Raw genomic sequence first — 13,106 nt, 5'->3', positions numbered from 1 at the left:
AACAACTTTAAGTGGATGTGACCAATGTGCACAAGCTTGGTATTGTAGGCTGACCCACTGTCCCATGCTGTACGACGTGGTAGGAAAAAGCAAAATGTGAATGACAATTTAACAGACAAATGGAGGTAGACTGCTGACCACAGTCTCCTCTATGTATGATTTTTTGGAAAAAGAACTGTTTGGAAAGACAGATAGAAATGTCTCAAAGTACAGACCTAAAAAGAGCGTATAACAAATTGTTTGCCGACCTAAATAATGATATCTTCAAAGCACTTTTTTTATTTTTATTAAGGACCTTAAAATTTGAATAATGTTTCTATACCTGTGTATGGTTCAGGTTCATTCGAATATACATTACTAATTTGATCTGTATAACGTTTAATAGTAAACAAAAGTCCAACATCTTCCCTACTGTTGCTTGTATTTGAGTGGGAATAGTAAATCTAACCCATCTAATTGCCAACACTTTCTGTGATTTTGCTTACGTAGGAGTGGGAATAGTAAACCTAACTAAAATCGATAATCTTTGTGGCTCTAATGTCACCCAATAGCATAGGTGCTGATATGAGAGAGAGAGAGAGCAGAGTGAATCCCTCCATGTATATAGTGCTGACATTAGGGTCGACATTTATCATGTGCAAACTGGCCCTACTCCCCAGCCTGCAGCAGTTCTTCTACTGACATGGCTCCAAAGAAACATGCATTTAAACCTTTTTTCTAAAGGCTGGAAGTGCATTTGCCTGCACTTTGACTGCTTTTCTTCCCATGACTTTCCCCCTCACCTTCCCACTATCACTCCTATTTTTAAGCACACAGACAGTGAAAGAATGACCAATGGGAGGAGGCACAAAATTTAGTTTCGCCCAGGGTGCTTCTGAGCAAAGGCCACCTTTGGCTAACACTAGTCATAATAGGGGTCTCTTCGCATTTGAATAAAGCATGTTAAAATAAGCTACCTTGTCCTGTGATGGCACTTTTGACACAGTCACCAAGTCTTGACTTTTGAATAAATATTACTTTGTATTTTAGCACTTAATGTTTCAACTTACCATTATAGGCTATTTTAACTCTATCGGCCAAACGTTCCAGTTTGCAACATGCTAATGGCTTAAAAGAAGGAAATAGTTGTTTTACACAAGACATGGGCAACCAGGCAGATATATATGAAACTCTTTGTAGCAAATGCCTCTCATCAGTCCTCACTTGAGTCCCCCAATATAATTAGAGGTGGACGAGCCACCGAAAGCTCGAGCTAGGCTTCCACCTGATGCGTGCTTCGGGTTTGGCTCGAGGTCTTCTTGGAACATCCCACCCAAAATGAGACGAGCTTTTACAGGACCCGGTGTGACCTCATGGCTATAGTTGCCAACCATGTATCATGGGGAACTGAGTTTGAATCCCAGCCTTGGGTCAGCATCCTGTGAATCCCAGAAAATATCACTGTGCTGGAAAAAATTTAATGTTCTGCAGTCTGTGTTTCTTATATAGACCTCTTTTGTCCTTGGACGAGGTTGACACTATGTAAAACTGCCCAAAATAATATGTGGATTCTGCCAGCCACGTACTCTTCAACTTCATCCTCAATGAATTACAAAGCATTACCCTTTGATGTCAGAAAGAGATATCCATCCAGTGGTGGTATTGCACAGTGTCAAACAGTAAAATCTGGAATCTGTTCCAGCTTCCCCCGCCTGATCAAACTGTGTGATCCTAGGCAAACACTTTATTCCCCTGAACGTCCTTTTTGTTCACTATCACATGAGGGTAACTTGAAATAAGTGCGTTCAAGATGTGCGCTGTACAACCAGGATGTGCGCTATACAAAAGCATCTCATGTTTGATTTAAGAGCCTATAATCAGGGCCACTGGAATTATGTGATTGTGTCTCACAATTATAAATCTGTTGCATTTGCCACATCATTCATCATCTGCTTCATAATATGCAGAATTTAACAACAACAAAATATTTCTAGCTAAAGGTGTTCACAACTTACTAAAAACGCAGCAACACGTGGAAGGTCCTTTGCAAAGGATGACTGACCTTTGTGTTTTTTATTGCTATATTTGGGTGCTAAACTGGTCCTTTTTGAGGCACAACCAATGCCAAACAGAATTTAGCAGTGCAAAAATCGCAAACTATATAAGTAATAGTATACAAAATGTGCTGCACTATGCTGCATATTTTGTCTTTTCTTGCCGCATAATTTACTCAACCCTGCCACATAATATGGTCCTCCCCTGCTGCATAATTGCAGCCCTTCTTATAATGTTGCTCCAGCTATAATAATAATAATCTCGTCCACATGTGCGGTACACCTGAGATGTGACTTGCCTCTAAGTCACTAATAGCATTGTCATCAATGCTCAAGTTTCTCGGTTGAAGTTTAAAAACTCTCACTTTTAAAAAATACTTTTCAAATAATCGGATATACTAAGCTAGAAAGATTCCATGTGTTGACGAAATACACTTTCTTGAGCTTTGAAGACACCTTATCATTTTCTAACATGATGTTTGTGGCAGCTATTTTCAGGCCTCGGCTCTTAGCTCATAGAGCTAGAGTCAACCTTGCCTTGGCGCTGGCTCGGCGCTCATTGTTAATTTGTTGGCTCGCACAGCTCTATAAATAATTACCATCAACTTAGGTAGAGTGATTTACGCGGAGCAGCATCAAAACAAAGGAAAGGCGAACTTGCTTAAAGATTTTTTTTTAAAAACAAGCACTGCCTTCAGTAGCCGGCCCACGGCGTCCCAGGTGAAGAGGGGCAGACACACTTACCTGCTCCAGGCGCGCTGCTGCGCCCTCTGTTGGATTAGTTGGCAAAAGTTCGTGCAGGGCATCGGGATATGCGTCTCCTTCCGGCTTGGGTATCTCAGCAGCAGCCTGCAAGTGGCTCACTTCGTCCCATCCTTGACGCTTCTGAAAGGAAATCAGGTCTACGTTCCTGTCCCTTAGATCGGGAACTGTGCACTGGCTGCCATCCTTTTTTGCTCCAAAACTTATTTTTGCCATGGCCTTCAGTGTGCCTCACCTTTACGATATCAGTAAAAACTATACTGGCAATAATTAAGTCGCTCAGTCATTCTATCGTTTCCAGGACGTATCCACATGGCTGCAGTCTCCAGGGGTGCACGCTCGACGGTGTGATGCTCGCGCGCCTGTGGCGCTCCTTCTCTGGCTTTATACGTCTTCACCGGCTGCACTCGTCTCTCGGTACATGCACACACACCCCCATCCGTCCGCGCCAAGTGCCAGCCCGCTCTGCGCTCAGCCGCGCTGCCCGTGTTTGCACTCGGCTACCAGGCTGAGTCAGGGGAGCCTGGGATTTCACAACGTCACCGCGTGCCGGTCTCGCTGTGTGCAGCTCTGTGCAGAGAAAGTTCAAAAAGACTCACCTCACGCGACCGTGTGCAGAATCACACGCATTGCTAACCTGGGCATTTGGAAGGAGTGTGTCGTGAGCAAGGCAGGAGCCTAACGGAAAACGACCCCACCTCCAGGAAAATGTGGCGCAGACCCCCGAGGCCCCCACATCTCACAAATTAATTACAGGGTTTAATTACAAATAAATACAAATACAAACACTGCCGTATTCGCCTGAACACGTTTAACAGAGCACTTTGTTTCTGCTGCCCAACTGGTTCTAAAAATTGCTAAACGACATTCTACAGCGAGTGAATGGGCTGTCGTGACTCCCATGGGGTGGGGGTAGGAGGAGAACGCCCCCAGTCTGTCTGGGGCTGCCTTTCATTCACCTGTGCCTTCAAAGACGTCGATAGTATGTTTTGTAGGTGGGGGCTTGGCGTCCTTACACTATAGTATGGATTGGAATGTGACTGCGATGCATCTCATCTTGGAGGTGTGGAGTGAAGGCTTCTTTCATTTTGTCTGGAGACCGAGGTGCTCGTTTTCATCTCTCTCCGGCATGGCAGGCGTCACAGATATTCTGCATTTTGCTATCGTTTCGTATATTGCTAGGAATAGCTGCGTGTGGAGACCATATGTTAGGCCTGGCGTTAGCCAAGATCTTTTGATTTTACTAAATTCATATGTACAATATGCTTACTTACAGGGGTTTTCAGACAGCTCACTTCATTCTTTGAGTTGCTATTACGTCATTCATATTTTCTTACGACCACAACACCAAACAGAATAAGGACATTGACCAGCACACTTCAGCCATTTGCTAACTTCTCTGTGAGCCGTCATCCTGCCCTTACACAAAGGGCACATCCACACACAAAGCAATTGCTTTAAATGGTAGGCGCTACTCTGACAAAGTATAGTTTTCTACCACATATAATTTTGCTTGTTCATTTTTTAGATTGATGAGGGTTTGGCAGCTTTCCCAACAATAAAGTTTTGGAGAAACAATGCAAAACAAGCATTGGAATGCTTGTGGTTAACGTCAGGCCTATTGACTTTTCCGATCCTTGTTTTATATAGAATTATCACAGGCTTCTCACTAAGTTAATTAAAGGGGCATTTTCACCAGAGTTCACACTGGGCCACTGTTGTCTCTAACAGACACACAATGCTGAAGTGTATAACACCATTGAACCAATGATAAAAACATACAAGTTTATGTTGTGCATGCCACTATATCCATACAGACCCTTGAGTTGCTCCTATGGTTCAATTGCCCCTTTGCACCATTAGAAAACACAATGGCCCTCAAAAAAGACTGTCCAGATACTGCATCTCCATCATTGCTTGACTTCAATGTAAAAGATGAACTGGTATCTGGACACCGTCTAACATTTCCATCATATCACGCACTCAGGAAAAACACAACCCCGCCTGTTGTCAAGAGTTTGGCAGCCCAGCAGAAGCAGCACCTGCTGCAGCAGGGCTACTGAATTTTAACTTTTCTGCATTGTTGGCCGTCATTTTTTCTCTGGAATGGCTTCCGCATCGTGCGCAGGTGCTGCTACAGGGTAAAACAAATTCCCGACAAAAAACATTAATGAGCCCCTATTCATTTGGCGTGCATTTCATTCTGATTTAAGTTCTTATTTGACCTTGATTTGTAAGGGAAAAGGCCTTCATTTTGCCTGAAATGAGATGAGAATAAGCACTAGATATGGATATAGAGTCAAGATGGACATTCAGTTTGAAGACTGATAGGAGAAACATTTACTTGATGAACCAAACTAAAGAAAATTGAAAATGAGTTTATGAGAAGTACTAATTAGTACAACATGCTCAAATGAAAGAAAGGTTATTGAAATATGTGGGACTACCACTGAGTACCAATAACATTGTACAATGAGAGACACAAACCAAGCATTGGGGTGTGCACTAGAAAACAAAAACAAAGGTACACCATATGTCTGTTTTGCAGACTTTCACGTTGGTCCTGAAAACAGACCCTAAAAGTGGGGTCCATCCTCAAGGAAAATGTAACTAATGTCCTCCATTTGCTGCAAGCTGTTTCCCAGCAGCTGGTTAACATAGATGGGCTTTATCTGTCCGGCTCCACCATGGACTGTACGCTACAGTGGTCAAAATAACCAAACCAATGGGAAAGTTGGCAGCCCTCTTTAACCATTGTTGTTGGGTCTGCTGCAAGAATTTGACCAAAGTGCTATTGGAGGAATCTCCAGCATCAGGAAAACCACATTCACCACACTCTAAATGAGGCAGAGCAACAGAGAGAAGGGCAAATATTGACATTTGACATTTTTTGATTATACTGTTAAGGCCCTCTTCTAACAGAGACCCTGATCTTGTGCCTACATCGCTTCACCTCTAACTATACATGCACAAGCTACTGCCAACCCCGCTGCTATTTCATCCTCAAGGCTTTTCCCACTTCCCGTTCTTCATACAGATAGAATGCTTAGTGCTGTTCTCATCACAGTCATGTATGGAGAGCAAGATTTGTGCTTCGCAGGTGCTTTGTTGAGCGGAGATGTGCAGTCTGACAGTCACTAACATTTTTACCATCTTTTACTGAACTCCATGAGTTCCTGGACACGTTGGTGGGGTGACATAGCACCATAATTCAGACCTAAAGATTCAGGGAGGTACAAAAAGGACAACATACTGAGTTAGCGTCCTATTTTGTAATCGTATTTGTATAGTGCTTACTATCCCTGGCGAGGCTTTGAAGCACTTTATGCCGGGCAGAAAGCAGGTAAGTAGTTTTTTCAGTGTTATTTTTGGTTACTGGGAGCAGCGTGATGCAGTAATAAACACATTTGTAACACCACAGCGGAATGCAGCAGCTGTCATTGTGAACTACTGTCATGTGACACAGTGGAGGAGGACCCACGGGTAAATGTCGCATGCATTTCATACTTTTGATTGAATGACCAAGAATCATAGATCACTCCCTCCTCCCCGCTTTACAACTGACTGTGTGCCTCTACAAATGGCTGCTCTGGATCGCATTTTATGTATCATCGATCCTCAGATCTTCTTAAATTTGTTATGGCAGCCTCGGCTGTCATATACCACTTTTTTAGCTGCTATTCACCAATCCATTCCCTCTAGCCGTATTTGTGGGGCTCTCCATTGTCTTGCAATGCCTCCTTTTGCAACTATTAAACTAAAAAAACACGACACATTTTTTTGCCTTGGAAGAATAACATCACTCGGAGTACACAGTTCACAAATTGAGGTTTGAAGGAGATTCAGACTCAAATATCACTCCCGATTCTCCCAATATATCTTTTCCTTATTTTTGGAGACTAATGCATCACTAGATTGTATGCAGAAAAATGTCTTCTTCCCTACCACGCTTTCCACAGATAGGTATCTGAGCTCGCCCCATTCTGTACAGTCTACTTCTATCATAATAAGTCCTATATAAGAGCTTGAATTGGATTAAAGGAAGCCTTGTCTTTATAGCTACCTCTCTATGGTGCACCAAGGCAGCTTCAAAGTCAATATCTCTATTGCACCCGGATCTCTCCCATTTTTGTTAGAGGATCGTCAAGCTAACTGGCATGTTGTTGATCAGTGTTTATTTATGGGTGACACAGCCCTCCTTCCCTCTTCCCCCAACAGAATCCAACTCTCTACCAGAGTGTAGGTAAGTAACACCGATCAATCAAGTGCCTCAGCTTGCAGGGCATGTCTGAGCTGTGTGTGCTTATAAGTCTGTGTATATGATCCCTCGCATGACTCCTGTAGATACCCAAAGGTTTTAATATAGACCTCCGCCACCATGTCCCGACCTTATTGACACGGATCAGGTCCCACCATGTAAACGCCTGTAGCTTACTCACGTCTTTCAACATGCTCGCCTCCTATAGTGTTTCCACTGTGACTTTGCGCTTACATCCAAGCAGGTTGTTGCTTTGTCCCAGGCCATCAAGGCTGTTGGTGTCAGGATGAGAAGTAGCTTTTTCCCTGTCCCCATAAATATAGAATGTCCAGGTGGGTAGCGTCATAGAACACCACTCTAATCTCACTACTGTAGAAAGTTGAGTTCTGGATACAGTATCCTCCCCACACACACTTTTTGCCTGGCTTTTGATGCAACTTTGACTGAAGTGCACTGGGTTCCTGCTAAACAGGTCCCCAGCACCAGTGTTCCTTCCCCAAAACAAGACACCTGGTCACTTGATCCCCAAGAGGCCAGGCCCTTTAGTATCTCTGTAAGTCCCTAGTAAATGGAACTCTTGGTACCTAGGGCATTGTACTTAAGGGGTGGGGGGGGAGGGGGGCACAGGGCTACAGAAAAACTTGTGCCACTCTAGGGGACACAGCACTCCTGACCCTCATTGCGACTGCTTCCACCTGCATTCCTGAGCCTGACTGCGTCGGCTGATGCCTCCTTCGTGCTACTGCCGCTCCCACACTCCCGCCTCCCACCCTTGCTCCTCTCACCTCCCAGTACTTATAATGGAGACTGGCAGCGCAGGCGCGCTACCAGCGCACTAAAGGCATGCCAAAGGCAAGCACATCAGTGCTCGTCCACACCTGTGCCAACCCCCACCACTACACCACCAAGGAGCTCCAGGCCCTGAACATCAGACACCCCAACAACAGCTGCTTCATAGCCTCTCCACGCTCAACCAAAGGACCCTTCACCTGCCTACACTACCGTTTCTCCTGCAATGCGGGCCCACCTGCGCACACTAACGCCCGCACTGCACCCACCCAGAAGACTATGAACAACCAAGCACCACTCAAGTGCATCCTGCTAAACACCCGCTCCTTATGCAAACACACAATGGAAATCTGGAACACCATCAGCACACACAATCGGGACGCCGCCTTCATTGCTGAAACATGGCTAACACCCTCCTCAAACCCTGACTTCGTCACACCACCCCTGCTGGCTACAAGATTATACACCGATACTGCACCAACAAACATGGTGGGGGAATTGCCATCATCTTCAAGGAAACCATCCAATGCACCATCACCGATGGCGGCACCACGCCCCTTATTGAGCACCTCAACTTCCAACTCCAGACCGATGCCAACACTACAATGGGAGGCACCTTCGCAGTACAGACCCCAGGACCGCGCCCAGCCTTCTGCAATGCCATCACCAACCTCATCGCCCCACTTGCTACTGACTCCCTTCACTACGTCCTACTCAGCGATCTCAATTTCCACCTTAACAACACTAACTACTGTACACTTCCCTCATAGAGAACCTCAGCAACATTGGACTCACCCATCTGGTCACCAAACCGGCACAAAGCTGGACACACACTGGATGCCACCTTCACTTCTAGCGACAGAATCAATTTAACCCACATAACTGAACTCACATGGACCGACCACGTCACCATCCACTTTACCATCTCCAATTCCCAGCACACCACCTCCAAGCACCTCAGCACCCCCCACCGAAGCTGGGCAAGGTAACTGAGACCATAAATATGGACAGGCCCTAGGCACCGCACGACCGAAGCCCTTGGCAGACCTCAACCAGGCCTTCCAAAACTTCACCACCTTGATCACCATATCCGTCGGCAGACTCGCCCGCCAAAACCAGCTAAAACCAACAACACCTCCAAGCCAGAGAGATGGTACACTCTGAAGCTCAGAAACTCCAAACGTGATTGCCACTGATTCCAGAAACAATGGCACATGACCAAGGACCCATCTGTCAGACCCGCCTACAAGGCAGCCCTCAACAACTACCACCACCACATCAAAGCAACAAAAAGAGCAGCAATCATTGCCCGCATCAACACCGCAGCCAACCACACAAAAGAAGACTTCAGAATCATCACGGAATTCTCTAACCCGATAGCCACAGAGACCACAATCCACCCATCCCAGGAACTCTGTGACACCCTCTCATAATACTTCCACAGCAAGATCACCACCATATACAACAATTTTGACCCCAACCCTCCACCCCCAGCATAGACAACATCTCTCAAGCAGCAAACACCAGCCACACAATAACCTCCTGGTCCCGATTACCACACAAACCTCTGCAACAAACATGTCATCCATCCACTCCAGGTCCCCCACCGACCGCTTCCCTCACTGGCTTTTCAACCTCAAAGCCAACACTATTAGCATAGAACTAACCCGCATCCTCAAAAACCTCCATCTCCATGGCAACCTTCGTGGATGAAGGGAAGCAGGCAGAGGTCAGACCCTTAATAAAAAATCTCTCTGCCGACCCAAACAATCTCAAAAACTATAGACCGATCTCCTTGCTCTCCTTCCCGGCGAAAGTGCTCAAGAAAGCCATCAACCAACAGCTCACCCACTATGTCGAACAAAATCACCTTGTCGACACCTCACAATCAGAATTCCGGGCCAACCACAGCATGGGGGCTGCACTGATGGCTGCCACGGATGTCATCAGGACCCTCCTTGATCGAGGAGAGTCAGCAGCTCTGATCCTCCTGGACCTCTCCGCAACGTTCAAAACAGTTTCCCACCACACTCTCCTCAACAGACTCCACAACATAGGCATTCAACAAAATGCCCTAAAGTGGGCCGCCTCTTTTCTCTCAGGCCGCATGCAGAGCATCCACCTTCCTCCCTTCATTTCTACACCCAAGAACATCACCTGTGGCATACCCCAAGGATCCTCCCTCAGCCCAGCCCTGTTCAACATCTACATGACCCCACTAGCAGACATCATCAGGCAGATCCTACGGGCTCAATGTAGTCTCCTATGACGACGACACACAACTAATCCTCTCATTCATGAAGACCCCCACAATGTCAAAGCCAACTTCCGCAACACCATGACCAATGTAGCAACATGGATGAAAAACAGCTGCCTCAAACTAAACAGAGACAAAACAGAAGTCCTGATCTTCAGAAAGAACACCTGTGTATGGGACCACAGCTGGTAGCCAGCAGAACTCGGACCAATGCCCTCTCCATCAGACCACGCATAAAACCTCAGCATCATCCTCAACTGCCAACTATCCACGAATCGACAAGTAAACTAAGTCACCTCCTCCTGCTTCTACATCCTCTGTATGCTCTGCCGACTCTTCAAATAGATCCCTACAACACAAGAAAGACAGTCATGCACGCCCTGGTCACCAGCCACCTCGACTATGGCAACGCTCTCTATGCCGTAGTGTCCTTCCAGCTACTTAAAAGACTCCAGACTCTACAGCACACCCAGCCAGATTCATCTTCAACCTCCCCAAGCGCTCCAGCATCACTCCGCACCTGTGGAACCTCATCTGGCTCCCCGTCCAGAAGAGATGCCAATTCAAAATCCTCATACTTGCATAAAAGGCTCTCCACAACATAGGGCCGTCCTACATCAACCATCAACTGAGCTTCTACGTCCCAGTAAGACAACTACGCTCTGCCTCTCTAAACTTCGCACACACACACCCCGCATTCATCGCAGCCTAAGCAGAGGCCACTCCTTCTCCTACACAGAAGCCAAGTCCTGGAACAGCCTGCCCCTCCATCTTTGTACCGCTCCCACCCTGCCGGACTTCAGAAGGAGACTGAAGACGTGGCTTTTTGATGGAGACACAGCACCCTCAGCACCCACATACCCTTAAGGGTGATAGCGCTGTGCTGTACAAATGCTATGACTGATTGATTATATTACACGTGTTGACATATCTGCAAGGGCAGATATGCCCCTTCTATGTCTTTGTTGATTCTTAGACATAGTAAGCGAACAGTGAAGCCATTTTAAATACATGTGCTGGACACTGGCCAATACGAGTTCCCCAGTTACATGATGGCTGCACTAAAAATAGGGATGTTTGGTATCAAACATCTTGTATTGATAAACCCTCACTGATTCCATCGACTGATTTATTAATACATGCACCCAGAGGGCACCTTAGAGGTGCCCCCTGAAAACCTACCAACTGCTGGTGAGCTCACTGACCAGTTCAAGCCAGTTTGCACCAACAGACCAGAATCTGACCTCCACGGGTGAGAGTCTTTGCTCTCTGGAGGTCAGAACCCAAGTCTGTTCAGGTTGGGGTGTTGCTCACCCTTTCCCATAGGATGGTCTGCGTTCCAAGGCAGAAAGCTTCAAAGAAGCTCACCGCCTTTGGTATATAGATCTGGCCTCTCTCACAGGGAGATGCCTGACCCCCCTGGCACCTGGACAGGCAGGAAAATTAGCTATGCAGGAGGGGTGTTGCCTTTCCTATGGTGGCCAGCCTGAAATGCACACAGCTTTAGAAATTCCATCACCTTGTGTGTGGCGGAATTGAGGAATTCTGGGGGTGTACTAACCCCAAGGGTAGGTACCCCATTGGCTGCTGCCCTTCACTACCCTTAACACCCCCTTAATTGTGTTTTTAAGGGACCCCTTGATACCAGATCCACAGATCTTTTCTGGACAAAAAGGAAGGAGTGGACAAGAAGTCTGTTGAACCCAAGAACCGAGGAGCATGACTGACTTGGGGCCAACCCTGTCAGCCTGCCTATGGCACCCGTCCCTTGAGAAGCAACTGACCTGTCATGCCACTGCAGCCTCCAAGAACCCAGGGGAGTTGCCAGGGCTCCATAAATCACCAAGAAGAACTCCCTTGGAGCAGAGACGCTGCTTTCCTACATTTGCAGGCTTCCAAGAAAGAACTGTGAGGATCGGGGTCACCAAAAATATGACACCAGACATCACAAGTGCACCAAGCTGCCTAATCTGGGCTGAAGTGGGCCAACACTGTTAACGTGGTCCCCAGGCCCCCCAGAGGCAAAATCCCTCTTGAGTACATCCACAGTGGACTTCACAACAGTGTCTGCAGCCTGTTTCTGCAGGCCCCCCGGCAACCGCGAGTGACCAGTAGACAAAGACTAGATGCCTCAGGACACCTCTGCACCCATTTGCCCTGGACCAAGGAGAAGAGAACCAAGGGTGTCCCCACGTCTCCCAGCCGCTTGAGAATTGAGCCCACTTGTTGGCTTGGACAGACAGGACCCCCAGTCCACACCTGCAGGCTTTTTCTGGGGGGCCCCAATTGCAACTGTGAGGAACTCCAGCACCGGACCCGATGCAAGAAGACACCACTGCACCCACACCCCACAGCCTGAGAAGAAGTGGACCGGCGGTGTCCCCATGTGTCCGAGGACCTCAAGAGTCAAGCCTCCCTCTGGTTTCCCCAGGACTGATCTTCCAGTCCATCCCTGAGGCAACTTTGTGACCAGACCGATCCTCATAGACTTACACAGGGCACCCGAAGCTGAACTGCACTGCTGCAGTGCTGCCCGAGGTGACCTGCTGGTGGGGGCTTGTTCTTCCTCCATAGGATAACATTACCGCATCAGAAAAATGCACTGTCAACTTTTAAAAACTCCTAACTCGAAAAGTATTCACCTGATTCCTGTGATCTTGGCATCATAATTTATATAAAAGTATGTGTTATTTTGATAAATTGGTCGGATTTCAATAATGAGTATGTGTCTCACTGTATGAGTGCCTTACACACTTAACACTACCCTCTGAAATGCCTAACTGCTCACTACCTAACACTACCTAAAAATAGAGCACTTGGGCTGTCATTTGTGCCTCTGTTATACCTCTGTGGATTGCTTGGACTCTTTGATAGTGTACCTCATTTTTGTCCACAATATAAAGAGCCAGCTTCCTACAAATACAAAGTCGTTACTAGCAGCATAAAGCCATCTCAGAGGTTTAGTGAAAATATCAAAGCATTTCAATTTCTATTTTACTCTTATGTT

General features: G+C 46.6%; 1 protein-coding gene across 3 annotated transcripts in view; it reads right to left on the bottom strand.

Moving 5' to 3' along the window:
- The window catches only part of ATP7B (ATPase copper transporting beta), a 515,812-nt gene that overhangs the window by 366,943 nt on the left and 135,763 nt on the right, over positions 1–13,106 (bottom strand). The window contains exon 1 of one of the 3 annotated variants that reach the window (XM_069205457.1): positions 2,778–3,262. The exons of 1 other annotated variant lie outside the window; for it this stretch is intronic. In XM_069205457.1, coding sequence (XP_069061558.1) covers positions 2,778–3,011 — 234 coding nt within the window. In that variant the 5' untranslated portion in view covers positions 3,012–3,262. Of the gene's footprint in view, positions 1–2,777; positions 3,263–13,106 lie in introns of those variants that run through there. One more of the 3 variants, XM_069205458.1, reaches the window with a different exon arrangement.

The sequence above is a fragment of the Pleurodeles waltl genome, chromosome 8 (genome assembly GCF_031143425.1).
Source record: "Pleurodeles waltl isolate 20211129_DDA chromosome 8, aPleWal1.hap1.20221129, whole genome shotgun sequence".
Lineage (NCBI taxonomy): Eukaryota > Metazoa > Chordata > Amphibia > Caudata > Salamandridae > Pleurodeles > Pleurodeles waltl.
This window is presented reverse-complemented; position numbering and strand designations above follow the sequence as displayed.